This window comes from Vipera berus, assembly GCF_964194415.1.
Source record: "Vipera berus genome assembly, chromosome: 1".
Lineage (NCBI taxonomy): Eukaryota > Metazoa > Chordata > Lepidosauria > Squamata > Viperidae > Vipera > Vipera berus.
Genome location: NC_138202.1, coordinates 183366157 through 183386626, shown reverse-complemented (window position 1 = coordinate 183386626; position 20470 = coordinate 183366157). Strand labels below are relative to the sequence as shown.

At 40.7% G+C, this 20470-nt stretch overlaps 1 protein-coding gene across 1 annotated transcript in view; it reads right to left on the bottom strand.

Moving 5' to 3' along the window:
* SPAG16 (sperm associated antigen 16) overlaps window positions 1–20470 on the bottom strand; it is a gene marked incomplete at its 5' end in the record, with an annotated part of 372352 nt that overhangs the window by 79185 nt on the left and 272697 nt on the right. Inside the window, one exon of the mRNA XM_081312658.1 lies at window positions 8051–8116. Coding sequence (XP_081168784.1) covers window positions 8051–8116 — 66 coding nt within the window. The remainder of the gene's footprint in view (window positions 1–8050; window positions 8117–20470) is intronic.

Sequence of the window (20470 nt, the reverse complement as noted above, 5' to 3'; positions counted from 1 at the left end):
AATGAATGTGTATATATACCCCTTCATGGATTACTGCCTTGTCGTGGCGAAGGGGCTTGCGTAATTCAATGAAGCTATGAGCTATGCCATGCAGGGCCACCCAAGACGGACAGGTCATAGCAGAGAGTTCTGACAAAACGTGATCCACTGGAGAAGGAAATTGCAACCCACTCCAGTATCTTTGCCATGAAAACCCTATGGACATTACCAAAAGGCAAAACGATATGACGCTGGAAGATGAGCCCCTCAGGTCGGAAGGCGTCCAATATGCTACTGGGGAAGATCAGAGGGCTAGTACTAGTAGTGCCAGAAAGAATGAAGCGACTGGGCCAAAGCCGAAAGGACGCTCAGCTGTGGATATGTCTGGTGGTGAAAGGAAAGTCTGATGCTGTAAAGATTTTTTCTCCATAGGAACCTGGAATGTAAAATTCATGAATCAAGGAAAGCTGGACGTGGTCAAACAAGAGATGACAAGACTGAACATCGACATCTTAGGTATCAGCGAACTAAAATGGACAGGAATGGGTGAATTTAATTCAGATGACCATCAGGTATACTACTGCGGGCAAGAATCCCTCAGAAGAAATGGAGTAGCCTTTTTTTTGCCCAAGATGGCGGCGACCATGGGCGGCGTTTGCTGTGCTCCGCGATGAGCCGACACAATGGGTGGCTGGGAGGTCCACGAAAGCCCAGCCGAGGGACATATTCAGAGGGGGGGTGCAGGAACAACAGGCTAGCACCGTTTTGCGGTGTGGAGCCTTTCCCCCCCCCCCAGAGAAGTAGCAGTAGCAGTGGCAGTGGCAGCGGCCGGGTGGCTTGTAACCTGCCGCTTATCAGCTGGTGCTCGGAATCAGCTGTCGGGCACTGTACTGGCTTGAATCATCTCTCGTTTCAACTGGCCTCAGGCGCTGGGGAGCCTCGTCAGATTAGAATGGCTTCGGCAGCCTAGGATCCTGCTGCGGACCCCTGGATGGACTATCTGGCACCTGAACTTAATTGGAGGGTGCCGTTCGCAGCCGCGTGGATTTCTCTACCCCTGACTGTTATTCTTGGCCTTTCGGCTTATGAAATGGCCGCAGATCATCATTTTCTAGAGTTTGCTGTTAGGTGCCGTTTTAGTGTGGAGGCTACGGGGGAGGCTTTTTTGTCTCCTTCTTTTTCTCAGAGGATGATGGAGATTTGGCTGCTGGAATCTGAACATTTGACATTTATGACTGAGTTCCCTACTGCCCTAGGGATGGATTCAGTGTGTTTGGATGGCCTCTGCTTTGTTACTTCTCAAGATGGGTTGGAGGCTAGAACAGGATTTGGGACATTTCGAAATTTTCCTGTTCCCATGACCTCCCTGTGATGTTCCAGAAGGAGTCTGGGACAGGCCGTGGTGAGAGGGCGGCCCTGGACTGGTTATCAACCCCCCGCTTGTGTGAGAGACTAGCAGGGGAGATTTCTGCTTCCCCAGCAATGCTGCCCTTATCCACCCCAGGTTGGATCTCATGGCTAGGTGAGAGGACAGTTATGGGCTCTTATCTAGACCGGCTGAGGTGAGAGCAGAGCCGGATTGCTGGATTGCTGGATGAAGACATGTTCCGGATTTAATGTTTTTACACCTTAACTAACATCTTATCATCTTAATAACATCTGACCCCATTTGTGAACAATGGCTCATACGGACAGTTTCATTTCATGGCTCGAGTACAATATTCTAGATCGGACTTGTACGCCCTCAGGGGGGTTTTTCTCTCCTGGATACGACCAGCCTCCCTTTCTAACATTTCCCTTGATGACGCGCCCAATTGTTGGGACCCCGAGAGGTGGCTGGGCTTAACTAGGGGCCTCTTGTGGAGACATATTAAGAGGCCCCTGATACATTTTTAGCTAGGTATTTTAAAGGGTTAGGGAAGGGGAGGGACAGTAGGGTCGGGAGGGCATTTTTAATTGGTACTCATTCTGGGCCTATGAAAGGTCCCGGCGAGATTGGGTTGGGGGTGGAGACTGCTGGTTCTGTGTGTGCTGGGGTGGGGCTGCAAATCCCCACGATGATAGGAAATGGCGGCAGGTGGTTGCACGGAGGGCCACATCAACATCTGGGATCGCGCCCCCGCTGTCTTCGAGCAGTGGCGCGCTCTGACCCTCCGGTTAGCACCCTCTTGCCCGGGGGTGAGGGTGATCAGGTCCCTGAGCTTAGGCTGGTTTATTTTAACGCCAGATCCGTTGTTAACAAGGCTCCCCTCGTTCGTGACTTGATTGAGGAGGAATGCGCAGATCTGGCCAGCATTAAGGAAACTTGGGTGGGCTCGGAGGGAGGGGTCCCTCTGACTGAGTTATGCCCCCCAGGTTTCCGTGTGCTAAACCGGCCACGGGCTCAGGGTAGGGGCGGAGGGGTGTGGTGGTTATCAGGGAGACCTTATGTCCACAGGACACCATCATTGTCCAGACTGGCAAGAGTGAGACCCTCTTTCTGAGATGGGGCCCTCGGGTTCAGATGGGCTTGTTGCTCACATACCTGGTGCCCAGCTGTGTGGCAACAGCCCTGCCCGAGCTGCTCAACACCCTCTCAGGGTTGGCAGTGGAGTTCCCCAGGCTGATGGTGCTGGGTGAATTCAACCTGCCTTCACTGGGAGGGTCGGAGTTAGCTCGGGAGTTCATGGCTTCCATGACAGCCATGGGCCTGACCCAAGTAATTCAGGGGCCGACTCATGTGGGGGGGGTCACACTCTTGACCTGGTGTTCCTGTCTGGACAGTGGTTGGATGATCTGGGAGGGGGGTCACCGGTCATTGTTCCCCTGTCATGGTCCAACCATTATCTCCTGCGGCTGGTCTTCCGTTATGCTACCCCCCGCTGCTGGGCTGCGGAACCGACCAGGTGGTTCCACCCCATGCACCTAATGGACCTGGAACGGTTCCAGATGGCACTTGGGTCTATACCCCATCACCCTCACTCACAGCCCAGTTGATGCCTTGGTTGATGCCTGGGATAGGGCGGCCGCTGAGGCACTCGACTGTGTTGTACCCTTGTGACCCCTGACCCGGTGCAGATCCCGTTGGGCTCCATGGTTTTCTGTGGAGCTCCGGGAGATGAAGCGTCGGAGACGGGGTCTAGAGAGCTGTTGGAGATCCACCCAATCTGAATCTGACCAATTGCAGTTAAGAATCTTTATAAGGTTCCATCCTTCCGAGGTAGGTAAAATGAGGACCCAGATTGTTGGGGGCAATTAAGCTGACTTTGTAATAATGCCGCTTGGGGTGTGTGTGAAAGCCCTAATAAGCAGGCATATACATAGAATGAAGGCTACTGCTAAGCTTGTAAGCCGCCCTGAGTCTTCGGAGAAGGGCGGGATATAAATGGAATTAAAATAAATAAAAATAAAAAATCTTGCGGTGATGAGGACGGCGAAGGCTAATTACTTCGCTGCCCTCATCGCGTCCGCAGATAATCGCCCGGCCGCCCTGTTTAGGGTGACTCGCTCCCTTCTTAACCAGGAAGTGAGGGAGGATCACTTGCAGGGGCGGGCTGAGGAGTTTAGTCATCATCTGACAGACAAAATCGCTCAGATCCGGGCCGGTTTGGACTCTGACTGGGTGGAGTCTGATGTGGAGGAATCGGACGGTCTTGAGCATGTTATCTGGACTGAGTTCGATCCTGTTTCCTCTGATGATGTGGACAGGATGAGGAGGAGGCTGAGCTCCACCACCTGTTTGTTGGACCTGTGCCCCTCCTGGCTGGTTTATGTGGCTCGGGAGGAGACACGAGGCTGGTTCCAGGCAGTAATAACTGCTTCCTTGAAGGAGGGTGTCTTCCCCGCCTCCCTGAAGGAGGCGGTGGTGAGACCCCTACTCAAGAAGCCTGCCCTGGACTCAGCTGTTTTAAATAACTATTGTCCGGTCTCCAACCTTCGCTTTCTGGCGAAGGTTGTTGAGAGTGTGGTGGCGCATCAGCTTCCTCTGTTCCTGAATGATTATCTGGACCCGTACCAATCGGGTTTCAGGCCTGGGCACAGCACAGAGACGGCATTGGTCGTGCTGGTGAATGATCTCTGGCGGGCTCGGGACAGGGGTTGTTCCTCTGTCCTAGTCCTATTAGATCTCTCAGCGGCTTTCAATACCATCAACCATGGTATCCTACTGTGGCGTCTCAGGGGGTTGGGAGTGGGAGGCACTGTTTTGCGGTGGTTCTCCTCCTATCTCCTGGGCTGCTCGCAGTCGGTGTTGACGGGAGAGCAGAGGTCCGCCCCGAGGCCTCTCATTTGTGGAGTTCCTCAGGGGTCGGTTCTCTCGCCCCTCCTGTTCAACATCTATATGAAGCTGCTGGGCGAGATCATTCGTGGTTTCGGGGTGGGGTATCATCAGTATGCTGATGATACCCAATGTTTTTTCTCCACCCCGAACCAACCCAGCGATGCCCTCGCCGTGATGTCCCGTTGTCTGGAAGCGGTCCGGGTCTGGATGGGGAGAAACAGGCTTCGTCTCAATCCTGCCAAGACTGAGTGGCTGTGCATACCGGCATCTCGGGTCAACCAGATTATTCCATCTCTAACGATGGGGGGTGAGGTGTTACCCTCCGTTGATAGGGCTCGCAACTTGGGCATCCTCCTGGATTCATGGCTCAATTTTGAAGATCACATAGGAGCCGTGACCAGGGGGGCTTTTGCCCAGGTTCACCTGGTGCACCAGTTGCGACCCTATCTGGACCGAGATGCCCTACGCACAGTCACTCATATGCTCGTGACCTCCCGTTTTGACTACTGCAATGCTCTCTACATGGGGCTGCCCTTGAGGACCACCCGGAGGCTTCAGCTGGTGCAGAATGCGGCCGCGTGAGTTGTGATGGGGGTTTCCCAATACTCCCATGTAACACCGCTGCATTGGCTTCCGGTTGCCCTTCGAGTGAGATTCAAGGTGCTGGTGATGACCTATAAAGCCCTAAATGGCGAGGGTCTGGGATATCTGAGGGAACACCTGCTGCCAGCATCAAGCTCCCTTCGTCCAGTGCGCTCCCACAGGGAGGGTCTTCTCAGGGTGCCACCGGTTAAAGATTGCCGGCGGGTAACACCCAGGGGGAGGGCCTTCTCAGTGGGCGCGCCTGCCCTTTGGAACCAGCTTAGGACTGCCCCTGACCTCCGTTCATTCCGCCGGGACCTGAAGACCTGGCTCTTCGAGCTCTCTGGCCCAGGCTGAGAATTTTTTAACTTTAACTGGAGTTTTTATTTTTTCTCAGGGAATGATGTAATCTTTTTTAATTGTTTTTAGCTTTTGTATTGATTTTCTTTTAAATATCCTGTAAACCGCCCTGAGTCCTTTGGGAAAGGGCAGTATATAAATCTAAATAAATAAATAAAATAAATAAATAAAGCAATACTGGGATACAATCCCCAAAATGACAGAATGATCTCAGTTCGAATCCAAGGCAAACCATTCAATATCACAGTAGTCCAAGTCCATGCCCCAACCACTGGTGCTGAGGAGGATGAAATTGACCGGTTCTATGAAGCCCTACAGCACCTTATAGAACTAACACCAAAAAATGATGTCCTTATCATCATGGGGGATTGGAATGCTAAAGTAGGAAGCCAAAAGATAACCGGAATAACAGGCAAGTTTGGCCTTGGAGTACAAAATGAAGCAGGGCACAGGCTGATAGAATTTTGTCAAGAGAATACAATGGTCATAGCAAACACTCTTTTCCAACAACCCAAGAGATGGCGCTACACATGGACATCACCAGACGGTCAACACAGAAATCAGATTGACTATATGCTCTGCAACCAAAGATGGAGAAGCTCTATACAGTCAGTAAAAACAAGACCAGGAGCTGACTGTGGCTCAGACCATGAGCTTCTCGTTGCAAATTTTAGGCTTAAACTGAAGAAAGTAGGGAAAAGCGCTAGGCCAGTCAGGTATGAATTAAATCATATCCCTGTTGAATATACAGTAGAGGTGACAAATAGATTTAAGGAATTAGATCTGATAGACAGAGTGCCTGAAGAACTATGGACAGAGGTTCGCAACATTGTACAAGAGGTAGCAACCAAAACCATCCCAAAGAAAAAGAAATGCAAGAAAGCAAAATGGCTGTCTGAGGAAGCTTTGCATATAGCTGAGGAAAGGAGGGAAGCGAAAGGCAAGGGAGAAAAAGAAAGATACGCCCAATTGAATGCAGAATTCCAGAGAATAGCTAGAAGAGATAAGAATGCCTTCTTAAATGAACAGTGCAAAGAAATAGAAGAAAACAATAGAACAGGGAGGACCAGAGATCTTTTCAAGAAAATTGGAGAGATGAAGGGAACGTTCAATGCAAAAATGGGCATGATAAAGGACCAAAATGGCAGGGACCTAACAGAGGCAGAAGAGATTAAGAAGAGATGGCAAAATTACACAGAAGAACTATACAAGAATGAGCTTAACGTCCCTGATAATCACAATGAGGTGGTCACTGACCTCGAGCCAGACATCCTAGAATGTGAAGTGAAGTGGGCCTTAGAAAAGCTGAGCAACAACAAAGCTAGTGGAGGTGACAGTATTCCAGCTGAGCTATTCAAAATCTTAAAAGACGATGCAGTAAAAGTGCTACACTCAATTTGCCAGCAAATTTGGAAAACTCAACAGTGGCCACAGGATTGGAAAAGATCAGTTTACATTCCAATTCTAAAGAAAGCCAGCACCAAAGAATGTTCAAACTATTGCACCATTGCACTCATTTCTCATGCTAGTAAAGTTATGCTTAAAATCCTACAAGCTAGACTTCAGCAGTATGTGGATCGAGAACTACCAGAAGTACAGGCAGGATTTCGAAGAGGCAGAGGAACTAGAGATCAAATTGCCAACATACGCTGGATCATGGAGAAAGCTAGAGAGTTCCAGAAAAACATCTACTTCTGCTTCATTGACTATGCTAAAGCCTTTGATTGTGTGGATCATAACAAACTGTGGCAAATCCTTAAAGAGATGGGAGTACCAGACCATCTTATTTGTCTCTTGAGAAACCTATATGCGGGCCAAGAAGCAACAGTGAGAACTGGACATGGAACCACTGATTGGTTCAAAATTGGGAAAGGAGTTCGGCAAGGCTGTATATTGTCGCCTTGCCTATTTAACTTATATGCAGAGCACATCATGAGAAAGGCAGGGCTAGATGAATCAAAAGTTGGAATTAAGATTGCCGGAAGAAATATCAACAACCTAAGATATGCAGATGATACCACTCTAATGGCAGAAAGTGAAGAGGAACTGAAGAGTCTCTTGTTGCGAGTGAAGAAGGAGAGTGCAAAAGCTGGGTTGAAACTAAACATTAAGAAAACCAAGATCATGGCATCCGGCCCTCTCAATTCCTGGCAAATAGATGGGGAAGAAATGGAGGTAGTGACAGATTTTATTTTCCTGGGCTCCAAGATCATTGCAGATGGGGACTGTAGCCAAGAAATTAAAAGACGCTTGCTCCTCGGGAGGAAAGCCATGGCAAATCTAGACAGCACACTAAAAAGCAGAGACATCACCCTGTCAACAAAAGTGCGTATAGTCAAGGCTATGGTCTTCCTAGTTGCAATGTATGGCAGTGAAAGTTGGACCATAAAAAAGGCTGAGCACCAAAGAATTGAGGCCTTTGAACTCTGGTGCTGGAGAAAACTCCTGCGAGTCCCTTGGACTGCAAGGCGATCAAACCAGTCAGTCCTAGAGGAGAACAACCCTGACTGCTCTTTAGAAGGCCAGATCCTGAAGCTAAAACTTTGGCCACCTAATGAGAAGGAAGGACTCACTGGAGAAGAGCCTAATGCTGGGAAAGATTGAGGGCAATAGAAGAAGGGGACGACAGAGAATGAGGTGGCTGGATGGAGTTACTGAAGCAGTAGGCGTGAGCTGCAATGGACTCCAGAAGATGGTAGAGGACAGGAAAGCCTGGAGGAACATTGTCCATAGGGTCGCGATGGGTCACACACGACTCCGCAACTAACAACAAAAAATATATATATACTGTCTGTAGGTGTATGTGTGTCTGTATATATATGTGTGTGTGTATTCTATTTAAATCATAAATATTTACTGATTTTAGCTTACCTTCATGTTGAACGTGGCATGGTTGCACGAATGCAAGTGACCATAAAATGTTTGAGCACAAAGTCCCTAGGGGGAAAAACAAGAAAGTTCATAAAAATCAGAAGACAAAAGTCATAATTGAACAAGCTGCAAACATCATATGAAGCTAGCATTTGAATACAATATTTCTGTCTGGGAAACCAAGTCACTGGGAAAGAGAACAATGAAGTACTATCCTGAAAAACACACCTGAATGAAACGTGATCTTTTAAAAAAATGAAATGGTACATCTCTTAATATAGTAGTTCCCATATTTATAGAGATACCATATAAGAAAATCTAGGATACTACATATACTGTACTTATTCAAAAATGAGTTTCAGTGAGGTCTATACTCAGTTCCAGGTACATATTTATACAGAAATGTTAACGGGTGAAAAAAGTTATGCATGCTAAAATAAGGTAAAATAAATATTTACTTATTTCAAATAATATCTTTAATATTTGTTATTTTCTGTGACTGGAGATGCACCAAATGGGTTGTCATTATGTTAAGGTTGGATTAGTAATTTTAGTTCTGTAGAAGTTCTGTTAAAGTGGTCTTAAGCTATTCTGATAATTCCCAGGAAGGTGATTTAAGATAAATTGCTATTCCATTTTTTTTGTTTTTCCCCCCATATATTACTCTTAGAGGGATGATTTTTTAAAAAATTAATACAATATTTTTTTCTTTTTCCTTTCTGTAAAAAAAAGTTGAAATGATTTAAACAAAGCAAATGTTTTAGTTATTTAAATGTGATGATAAGAAAAGCATAAAAAAGTCTTTTGAATGAGAGTTAAAGGATTAGATGATTAGATCTACTGAATGGAATGCTTAAAGTTTAAATAGATTAAATACATTCTCAGCTATGGTCAAAAAGAATACGAAATTGAGGGAATAAATGTATATTAAATTAGGAGGGATACATATTTTAAGTCGTATGTTATTTTTTGTATCTCAGTGCTTTTGTCTTTTTCTTTCTTTTTTCTTCTTTCTTTCCTCTTTTTTTGTCTCTCTCCTCTTCTTTTCTCTTTCTACTTTTTTTGATTAAGAAATATAAAAGTATGAGAGGGCTTATATGGAAAAAATAGAATTAAATCCACCAATGTAAATGTAGTTAATTGTTGAGAAAATTGTCACTAGTAAGAATATTTAGAATTTGGGGGGGGGGGAAGAAATAAGCTGAAATAAGCACGGTAACAGGATTTATGATAAGGCAACTAAAATGACAAATAGGATTATTGGAAAAACTATACACTTGTTTATCGAAATAATGAGAATTGTCTTATGTTTTGCAAAAAAAGATACTTTGGGGAAAGGGGAAATCAAATGAAATTAACATATGGAATATAGATTATAGAAATCAATTGATTGTCTTATAAATGCTACCCAGACAACATACTGTTTACAAATTTTAAAAAAATGTCGTTTTGCTGGGTAAATTAATTCAATTTACATTAGATATGATTAATGTTGGTTTTTTTCACTTTAATTGTGATTTAGTATTAATTTAAAGCTGCAGCTATACTTAGTTTCCCATCTTCTTTATTTCCAATTCCTTTTTTTTAACTAGAAAGCTCCTTATCCTGAGCAGTGCGTTTGAACACAAGGGACAAAGGGAGGGGGAATAAAGCAAAGTCAAACTTGCAAGATTCTGTTACTATAGCCAATAGTAATGATAGTTTTAGTCTTCTTGTAGAGTTCTTTTCTTGATTTGATCTACATAAGTGAGGCTAACATCAATCATGCAAATCTAACTGTTACTTCTCCCCCCCAACACACACACACCAATAATCATGTGAATTAGGGGGATGTCTGCCTGAATTGCTTGTGTATACCTTCTTCTTGTTTCAGACTTAAGCCAAGTTTTCCTCCTTGTCATTTTGGTAATAGGTCTGACATATCATTATCAAGATCATCTTCCTTACTCTTTACATGCAATCAGTTCCTTTCTCTATCTCTTATCCCTGTACTTCAGCATTGAACTATTGGGAAAAGGAGTCAAAATAATTATATTTGTGGAACTTCCGGTGGCGGCGCGGCGCCGAAGATAGCCGTTTCGGGCTGTCCGCTTCACAGCTGAGTTTTTCCACCTAAAACAGCGCCGATCAGCTGTTTAGGTGGATTTGAAGCCCCCTCCTCGGGAGAAGAGGAGGGGGTGAGGCCCCAGGTAGGGGTTGAGTTCTCCGGGGCCGCTTGAGCTGAAAGCTTGGGCGGCTGAAGGATTGAACTCCCCCGTAGCCTGGGTTGCTCCCAGCTGCTTAGCGTCTCTGCTCCGGGATTTTTGGAGCAGAGCCAGGCGTTTGCGACCACCCCTGCCAGAAGGAAAGACTTTGGAGTAAAAGGAGCAGGCAGAGCGGTACAGGAGGTCAAGGTGAAGAGGATTTTTATTCTTACTCTCTAGCTTAGTGGACTTTATAAACTTAAAGTGAAAGTGCACAACAAGTGAAAGTGAGGAAAGATGGCGGCTAAATCTTCCTCTAAAGTTCTTTGGAGTGCGGGAACTTCCCCGGTGCAACAGACATCGTTGCAAGCTTTGCTTCCTCCTGCACCTCCTGTGGCATTGACGCTTAAGGACTTACAAGATGCCTTTGCAAAGCAATCCCAGGTAATGTCAGAAATGCTGGATGATTAAGATGGCAAAGTTGGAGGAGAAACTGGAGAAATTGGAGGAGAGGATGGAAGAGAAGTTTAACGAGAAGTTTAGTGCAATGAGGGTAGACATCTTGTCTACAGTGGAAAGCGTGGCTGAATGTGTGCAATGTTTGGATGAAAAAGTGGAGGATCTTAGTCAAAAGAACACTATATTAGAAGTAAAGGTACTGGAGAATGAAAATTTAAGGGATAAAATGGACGGAGAATTGAGCCTTGTCCAGTATCATCAGATGCAGTATGCTATTAGAATCAGGGGCTTAAAAGAGAATCCTAAAGAAGACCTAAAGCAGTTGGAAGCAGTATTGGGCCAGCCAGCATCTGAAATAGAGGGAGGCATGGATAAAGTTTTTCGTGTAAATTCATGGATTGCAAGGCAGAGGAAGTTACCTAGAGATGTGGTGGTCTATTTTACAAAGAGAGCAACTAGAGATGAAGTTATTCAAGCTGCTTATGATACTAAAGTTGTGGTTGCTGAGCAAGAAGTTCTGGTTCTAAAAGAAATTCCTCCAAAGATTTTAAGGAGAAGGAAGGATTTTGCATTTCTCGTACAGGAACTTAAGCAATGTGATATTAAGTTTAGATGGGAGATTCCAGTCGGATTGGTGGTGATGCACGAAGGTAAAAGATATCGTCTGGTTACTGTGATTCAGGCGCGTGATTTCTACAATAATGTTTTAAAAGCAACCCCTCTATCACTCCTGGAAGCTGCAAAGGGATCTGGAGAGGGAAAGCCTCAAGAGGCTGAAGGTGGACATACAGAGGAGAATGGTGCTGGAGGGGATCAAATTATAGCTTCATCGGCTGCTGCTGGAGAGCAGAGGTTGACGCGTGCCACTGTAAAACGAGCAAGACAAGTACAAGAGCAAGACCAGCAGAAGTTTATGGAATTCTCAAAGCGTACTTATAGTGAAGCTGTGGGAGGAGCGCAGCCCAAAGAAAATACAGGGGCTATTAAAGATGTGCTCCAAAAGCTTCGGGATGCCACGCATGGCGACTAAATTTCTAACCTGGAATGTTAATGGATTAAACTCACCACAGAAGAGAAAGAAAGTTTTTCAATATTTAAAACAATTTAAGATTGATGTTATATGTTTGCAAGAAACGCATATTAGGGTTATGGACCAAAAGTATTTATCGAACTCAAGGTTGGACACGCAATTTGTTGCTTCTGCGATGAATAAGAAAAATGGAGTGGTTGTCTATGTTAAAAGTACTCTAACAGCGGAATTAATTGAAGCAGATAAGCAAGGAAGATATGTTATGATAGATTTGCTGTTAGAAGGTAAAAAAACGCTCTTAGTTGGACTGTATGCTCCTAATCAACAACAAGCTGATTTTTTTAGTTCACTTCATACAAAGCTTACTCAATTGGATTACAAATCGTTTATTTTTATGGGGGACTGGAGTGGTGTTTTGGATGTACAGATGGATAAGGCTGGTTCTTTTAAGTGTGCTCTGAGTCATGCCAGATTGCCTAAATCTTTTTTTGAAATGAAGGACGACTTGGAATTGCGAGATATTTGGCGTGACACACACCTACATGAAAAGGATTATACTTTTTTTCTGACAGACATCAATCTTTTTCTAGGATTGATTTTATTTTGTTGACTAATGATTTTTTTTCTAGGATTAAGAAGGTAAAGATCTGTGCAAGAACTATTTCGGACCATAGTCCAGTTTGGTTAGAGATCAATAAGGACAATAGGGATAGGCGCTCATGGCGCGTAAATGAGAATTTGTTTAGAAATCAGAGAAATGTGGAAGAATGTAAACAGCGGATGAAGGATTTTTTTGAAATTAATATGAATAAGGATACCTCTATGGACATGGTTTGGGATGCTAGCAAGGCCTACATGAGAGGGGTGTTGATATATATGAATAATAAATACAGACGTACTTTGGAAGCCAGAAGGAAAGAATTGGAGAATGAAATTAGGGAAAAAGAAAAGGTCTTAATTTTGAACCCATCGGATGTGAAGACTAAGGAGGTTATTAAGCTGTTAAGAGGACAATTTGATAAATTGATGGCTGATCAAGTGGCAACCAACTTGCGGTTTGCTAGGCATAATACTTTTTGCAATGCTAACAAGCCAGGTAGATGGCTAGCTTATAGACTAAGGAAAAAGCAAAGGGCTTCTAATATAGATAAAATTGAACATAAGGGAAAGGTTGTGTTTCAACAGGATCTTATTAAGGAAGCCTTTGTGGATTTTTATTCTAAATTATATGCTAAGGAGAAGATTAATGAAAAAGACATTGATGTATATTTGGAGAATGCTAGCATCCCGGTTCTTACGCAAGCACAAAAAGAGGAGATTAACCAATTGATAACAGAAGAAGAAATTCTCATAGCAATTAAGGAATTGAAGTTGGATAAAGCGCCAGGTACGGATGGTTTGACTGCGGTTTACTACAAAAATTTACAAATGGAGTTGATAAAGCCGTTAAAGGAACTGTTCCAGACAATTCAGAGAGGGGGAAAGGTGCCTCCATCTTGGAGAACTGCTTTTATCTCTTTGATTCCGAAGGAAGACCAAGATGCTACTCAAGTAAAAAACTATAGACCGATATCACTTTTAAATACAGATTATAAGATATTTGCTAAGGTGTTGGCTAACAGATTGATGAGGGTTCTGCAACAGGTGATTCATGGGGATCAAACTGGGTTTATTAGTGGTAGGCAAATGAAAAATAATGTGAGGCATATAGTTGATGTGTTAGAGTTTTTGGAAAGGAACAACCAGATCCCTGCGGCGCTAATTTTTTTAGATGCTGAAAAAGTTTTTGTTGGGTATAATTACAGATGCTACTGTTGTGGACACTAAGTTGATGTTGAATTTAATTACAGCAGCAAGACTTTTAATAGGTCAATATTGGAAGAAGGAGGAATTGCCGACTATAGAAGAATGGACTTTAAAGGTTTCTGACCTGGCAGAGATGGCAAAGATCTCGGCTTATTTGAAAGATCATTCGCAAGAACGTTATATTATGGAGTGGAGAAAATGGATTAAATATATCCAGAACAAATATGGGACTAAAAAGTTTTATTTAGCATTTGAATAAGTCTTCCTTTCTATTTCTTTTTTTTTCTTTATATGTAATATTAGTATTGTTTGTAGTTATCTTATATGAGCTAGAGAGTGATAGATTTAAGAATTTATTGTTGGTAGCATATGGATGTTTATGATTGTTCTTTGTTTTTATACCCTGTACTTAGCTCTGGGAAGTCGGGGGGGAGGGGGGAAAGGGGGGGAGGGGAAGGGAGGGATAGGTAGGGGGGGAGGGGGGATTGTTAAAGATAAAATGTATTTTAAAACTTTTCAATAAAAAAAAATAATAATTATATTTGTAAGCTCCAGTAAAGCGGTTCCTGTTGAACAATCCAGTACACAGCAACAGTAATCCAATGGTTTATTCTTTCAGGGATGTTTTAAATCAGTGGTCCCCAACCTTTGCAGCTTGGCGGCCTGGCTGGGGGTGGGGTGAGAGGGGAACCAGGCCCGCACTGCTTGTACAAGCTGTACACATGCGCATGCATTCCAGCCCACCACACAAGCAGTTTGGTTCCTGAGCAGTGTGTATGAACATAAGGGACAAAGGGAAGTGGGAAGTGGGCCAGGGCCTGAGGATTGGGGACCCCTGATTTAAATCATCCTGTCAAAGAAAATAGAAAAGAAAAAAAGCAGGGGAGTGGAGTTGGCAGTGTCAAGAGTCTGGCAGTAAGCTTTGAAGAACAACATTTGTATGGGTGTTCGATAGTGGGAAAAATGGGCTGGGGGAAACCAAAAATCTCCTGGCTGTGCTTTCTTAGCATTACTCATGATTTAGATGCCTAGAAGTTAGTAAAAGCACCACAAACTTCAGAGTAGAACAAGAGAAGACCGTAGGTGCCATTGCTCATCTCCACAATTTGAAGATGCTTTAGGATCCAAATCTAATTTTCTAATATTTATCAGCTCATTTGACATCCTTAAACAATCCCATTCTGAAAGGAAGTCTCTTAAAAGCATGCTGTAAAGGCTGCTAACCTTTAGGTTTGATTACAGTGATGTGATTTATGTGTACTTGTCTATACAAAATCCAGCAGCCAGATTGGATCCATCTGTAAAGTATTCCACTGGCAAATTATAAAGGGCCGGCTATTACTTTTAAAGCTAGTTCCAGGTTACTTAAGAGATGCAGCTAATTTTACTAGAGAAAGTAGAAACAAGAGGATGACACCCTTCCTTTAATTTAGCTCAGTTAACTACTGTTGCTCAATCTGTATGAGCAGGTATAGAAGTTCTGCAGTAGGTCAGTTTACCAGCATTTAATCCAACATGTCTTCCTTCAGAGGAAGTTGCCACAGGACCCAGACAAAAATTTTATTACATAAATCAAGATTAATGGACCCAGTGTAGAATTTTAAATGTTCTGAATTTTTTAAGTGTTATAAAGATCAGGTGGAGGAAAGGCATATATTGTCCATAATGGTTTGAGTGAATCACCACTTTTATATTGTTTTTAAACTTTGCCCTGTAAACCGCCCTGAGTCCTTCGGGAATAGGGCGGTATATAAAAATAAATAAATAAATAAATAAATAAATAAATAAATAAATATGAGCCAATAGTGTGATGCATCTGCCAAAAAAAGCCAATGCAGTCCTGGCTGCATTAATAGAAGACTAGTAAGAGGACTCAGATTTGACCCAGATAAAAAACTATAGACCGATATCACTACTGAAAGTGGACTATAAAATCTTCACTTCAATAATAGCTGAGAGGCTGAAAAGATTTTTGACTAAATTTATACACCCAGATCAAAATGGATTTTTGCCAAAGAGACAAATAAAAATAATTTGAGGGTAATATTAGATATATTGGAATATTATGAACTCCATCCAGGGAAACAACTGGCATTAGTATTTTAGACACTCAAAAGGCATTTGATAATGTTTCTTGGCAATTTATGATTCAACAACTAAAAACAATGGACTTTGGTCAAAACTTTATAAATACGATTCAGACAATATATCAGAAACAAACAGCAAAAGTGATTATAAATGGGGATCATACAGAGAATTTTGATATATGAAAAGGCACAAGACAAAGATGTCCATTATCCCCATTGCTATTTATCTTAACTTTGGAAGTTTTAAATAGAAACATTAGGAAAGATCCAGAAATTAATGGATTGAAAATAAAAGGTGAAACCTATAAACTGCAAGCATTTGCAGATGATTTAGTATTCATTCTAGAGGAACCTTTAGAGACGATTCCTAAACTGTTGGAAAAGATAGAGCAATTTGGAGAGATAGAAGGATTAAATATAAATAGAGAAAAAACTAAAGTGATAGCTAAATATTTTACAGATAAACAAAAAAGCAATTATCAAAAAAATAGAATTGCAAATAGTCAAAAAGGTCAAATACTTGTGAATATATTTGACAGCAAGATGTTCAACAATAAAAGAAGATAATTACATTAAATTGTTTTTTTATTGAAAAGTTTTAAAATACATTTTTAATAACATAAACTCCCTCCCTCCCCCTCCCCTCCCCCTTGCCCTCCCTAACCCTCCCCTCCGACTTCCCAGAGCTGAATACAGGGTATTAACTTTACAAACTTAAGCTAAAATATGCTACCTAACTAAAAAAAACATATTAAATTCTATCGCGCTTTAACTCCCCTTAAACATAACTAAATTACTAACCAATAATGAATAACTGATAATACATCATGTAAAACTAATACTTATTCAAATACTAAATGAAACTTTTTAGTCCCATATTTATTCTGAATATATTTGATCCATCTTCTCCATTCCACAATATATCTCTGTTGAGATTGTTCTTTCAAATATGCTGAAATCTTTGCCATTTCTGCCAGGTTTGAAACTTTCAAAGTCCACTCTTCTATAGTAGGCAGTTCCTCCTTCTTCCAATATTGTGCTACTAAAAGTCTTGCTGCCGTAATTAAATTCAACATCAATTTAGTAGCTATGACAGTACAATCTGTAATAATACCCAACAGAAATAACTGTGGAGAAAACCTTATCTTTTTCTTAAATATCTTTTGCATGTTCCACCAAACTTTAATCCAAAAAGCTTTAACTTTTTTTTACAAGTCCACCATATATGATAATACGTTGCATCCTCACAACCACACCTCCAACATTTGGGCTGGCAGTTCGGATACATACTTCCTAATTTTTTAGGATCTAAATGCCATCTATAAAACATTTTATAAAAATTCTCTCTTAAATTTTGAGCCTGTGTAAATTTTACATTTCTGACCCATATCTTTTCCCAAGTGTCCATTGTTATAACCTCCTGAAAATTCTGGGCCCACTTTATCATACAATCTTTAACAAGTTCCGTTTCTGAGTCAATTTCTATCAGTGCATTACATATCCTTCTAATATGTGCTTGACCTTGATCTCTAATTTGTTTTACCAAATTTCCATCAGTTATCGAAATACAAACTTTCTGATCTTCTTTCCATCTTGCTTGTAACTGCCCTTACTGGAACCAAGTTTGTACTATCTTTCCTTCTTTTAAAATATTATATGGCTTTAATTGCCATACATTCCTTTCTATCCTAAGAATTTCTTTGTATGTAATCACATCATGTTTAAATCCCACATTTATATTTTCTATTGCATGTTTAGGTATTGCCCAAATTGGTATTTTATAATTTAACTTATGTCGATATTTTTTCCAAACTCGCAACAGAGCATACTTTAATATATGTGTCTTAAAAACATTATCCACCTTCTTGTCATACAATAAATATGCATGCCAACCAAATAACAAATCATAACCCTCAATATTCAATAATCTCCCTTGTGTTAAATTAAACCAATCACTAATTGATGATAAAACAGTAGCCTCATAGTAAAACCCTCAAGCAAATACACCCAATTTATTTTTATTTATTTATTTTTATTTATTTATTTATTTTATTTTTTATTGAAAAGTTTTACAAAAGTTACAATGTTATCCCATCCCAACCCCCTCCCCTAAACCCCCTTCCCCTCCCCCACTTCCCAAAGCTGATTACAGGGTTACAAATATATAGTAATCATAATCTAATTAACATTGAGTGACTGTATAAATAAGCAAATACATAATACACTTTAACCCGCCTATAACATGATTACAAACACTCTAAAAATATCCAACTTATAAAAAAAATAAAACAAGGAAAAAAAATTATTTAAATTATAACAATCTAAAATTTACCCATAAGCTAAATGGAACTTTTTAGTCCCATATTTTTTCTGAATATAATCTATCCATCTTCTCCAAACCGAAATGTATCTTTCTTGTGAGTGATCCTTCAAGTAAGCAGAAATCTTAGCCATTTCTGCTAAATTTGACACTTTAAGCGTCCTCCTCTATAGTAGGCAGACTGTCCTTCTTCCAATATTGCCCTACCAATAACCTCGCAGCTGTTATCAAATTCAACATCAAATTAATTTCTTTAGTAACACAATCTGTAATGACACCCAATAAAAATTGTGGAGTAAACTTTATCTTTCTCTTAAAAATCTTTTGAATGTTCCACCAAACTTTAATCCAAAAAGCTTTTATATTTCTACAAGTCCACCAAATATGAAAATAAGTAGCCTCCAAGCTACCGCATCTCCAACATTTGGGCTGTAAATTGGAATACATACAAGACTGCTTTTTAGGATCCAAATGCCATCTATAAAACATTTTATAAAAATTTTCTCTTAAATTTTGGGCTTGAGTAAATTTTACATTTCTAACCCAAATTACCTCCCACACATCCAATGGAATCGGTTCTTGAATATTTTGAGCCCACTTTACCATGCAGTCTTTTACCAATTCCGTTTCCGAGTCCAATTCTATTAAAACATTATAAATTCTCTTTATATGCACTCGAGTTTGATCTTTAATCTGTTTTACCAAGTTTTCATCCATCAGTGTCAAACCAACCTTCTGATCTAACTTCCACCTAGCTTGCAATTGAGTATACTGAAACCAAGACTGTACGATATTTTCTTGCTTTAACTCAGCTACCGACCTTAGTTGCCAATCACTCCCTAACAATCTAAGTAGTTGCTTATAAGAAATCATATCCATCTTCACACCCATAGATACCCCCACTATTGCGTGTCCAGGAATCCCCCAAATTGGTATTTTATAATTCAGCTTATAATAATACTTTCTCCAAACATGCAATAAAGCACTTCTTAAGATATGAGATTTAAAAGCCTTATCAACTTTTTTATCATAAATCAAATATGCATGCCACCCATATAATAAATCCCATCCCTCAAGATAAAGTATACTTTTATTTGGTTAAATTAAGCCAATCACTAACCAATGTTAAAACCGCTGCATCATAATATAATTTCAAATTAGGCACCTTAAGTCCTCCTCTTTCCCGAGCGTCCTGTAAAATCTTAAATTTAACTCTCGGTTTTTTCCCTGCCCAAATAAATTTGTTAATACCCTTCTGCCATTCATCCAAATTAGCATCTTTTTTTCAAAGTAGGTATCATTTGAAACAAAAAAAGAAACTTTGGTAAAACATTCATTTTAACAGCTGCAATTTTTCTCAACAAAGATAATTGTAATTTTTTCCAATTATTTAAATCCTTTTGTACTTTTAACCATAACATCTCATAATTATTCTTATATAATTTCACATTAGAAGCTGTAATATATACCCCCAAATATTTAACCTTTTTCACAATTTCATAACCTGTCAGTTTTACTAACATATCCTTTTCATTCATAGTCATATTTTTAGATATTTTAGTCTTATTATTATTTACCTTAAAACCCGAAACTTTCCCATATTGTATTATGATTTCCATCAAATCTATGACCAATTGAATCGGTTGAGATAATGTAACAACCAAGTCATCCGCAAATGCTCTTAACCTATAATCATTCTGCTTTATTTTTATTCCCTTTATTTTAGTTGATTCCCGAATTTTAATCAATAAGATCTCCAATGTTAAAACAAACAATAATGGTGATAGGGGACACCCCTGTCTTGTACCTTTTTCAATTTTAAATGCATCTGTTAAAGCCCCATTAATTATAATTTGCACCGATTGTTGTTGATATATGGCCTTAATAGATTGCAAAAATTTATCCCCAAAATTCATCTTATCCACAACTTTTAATAAGAATTGCCAATTAAACTGATCAAAAGCTTTTTCAGCATCCAAAAATACCAATACTGCAGGGACTTGGTTATTCTTATTCAAATATTCAATTAAGTTAACTATTTGTCTTACATTATATTTCATATATCTTCCAGTTATAAATCCAGACTGATCGGTATGAACCGTCTGTTTCAAGACTAGCATTAATCTATTTGCCAATATTTTTGCAAAAATCTTATAATCTGTATTTAAGAGAGATATAGGTCTATAATTCTTAGGCTGAGTAAGATCTTGATCCTCCTTTGGGATCAACGATATAAAAGCCCTTCTCTAGGATGGAGGCACCTCCCCTCCGGCCTGGATATTATTAAATAATTCCTTTAAAGGTTCTACCATCTCTGCAAGTAGAGTTTTGTAATAAATTGCTGTTAAACCATCTGTACCAGGAGCCTTACCCACTTTTAACTGTTTAATTGCTGATATAATTTCTTCAGAAGTGATTAAACAATTCAACCCTTCCCATTGTTCATATGAAAGCATAGGAATATGTGCTTCCTGTAAGTATTTATCTATATCTAATGTTTGTATATTCTCACTAGCATATAACTTTTCATAAAAA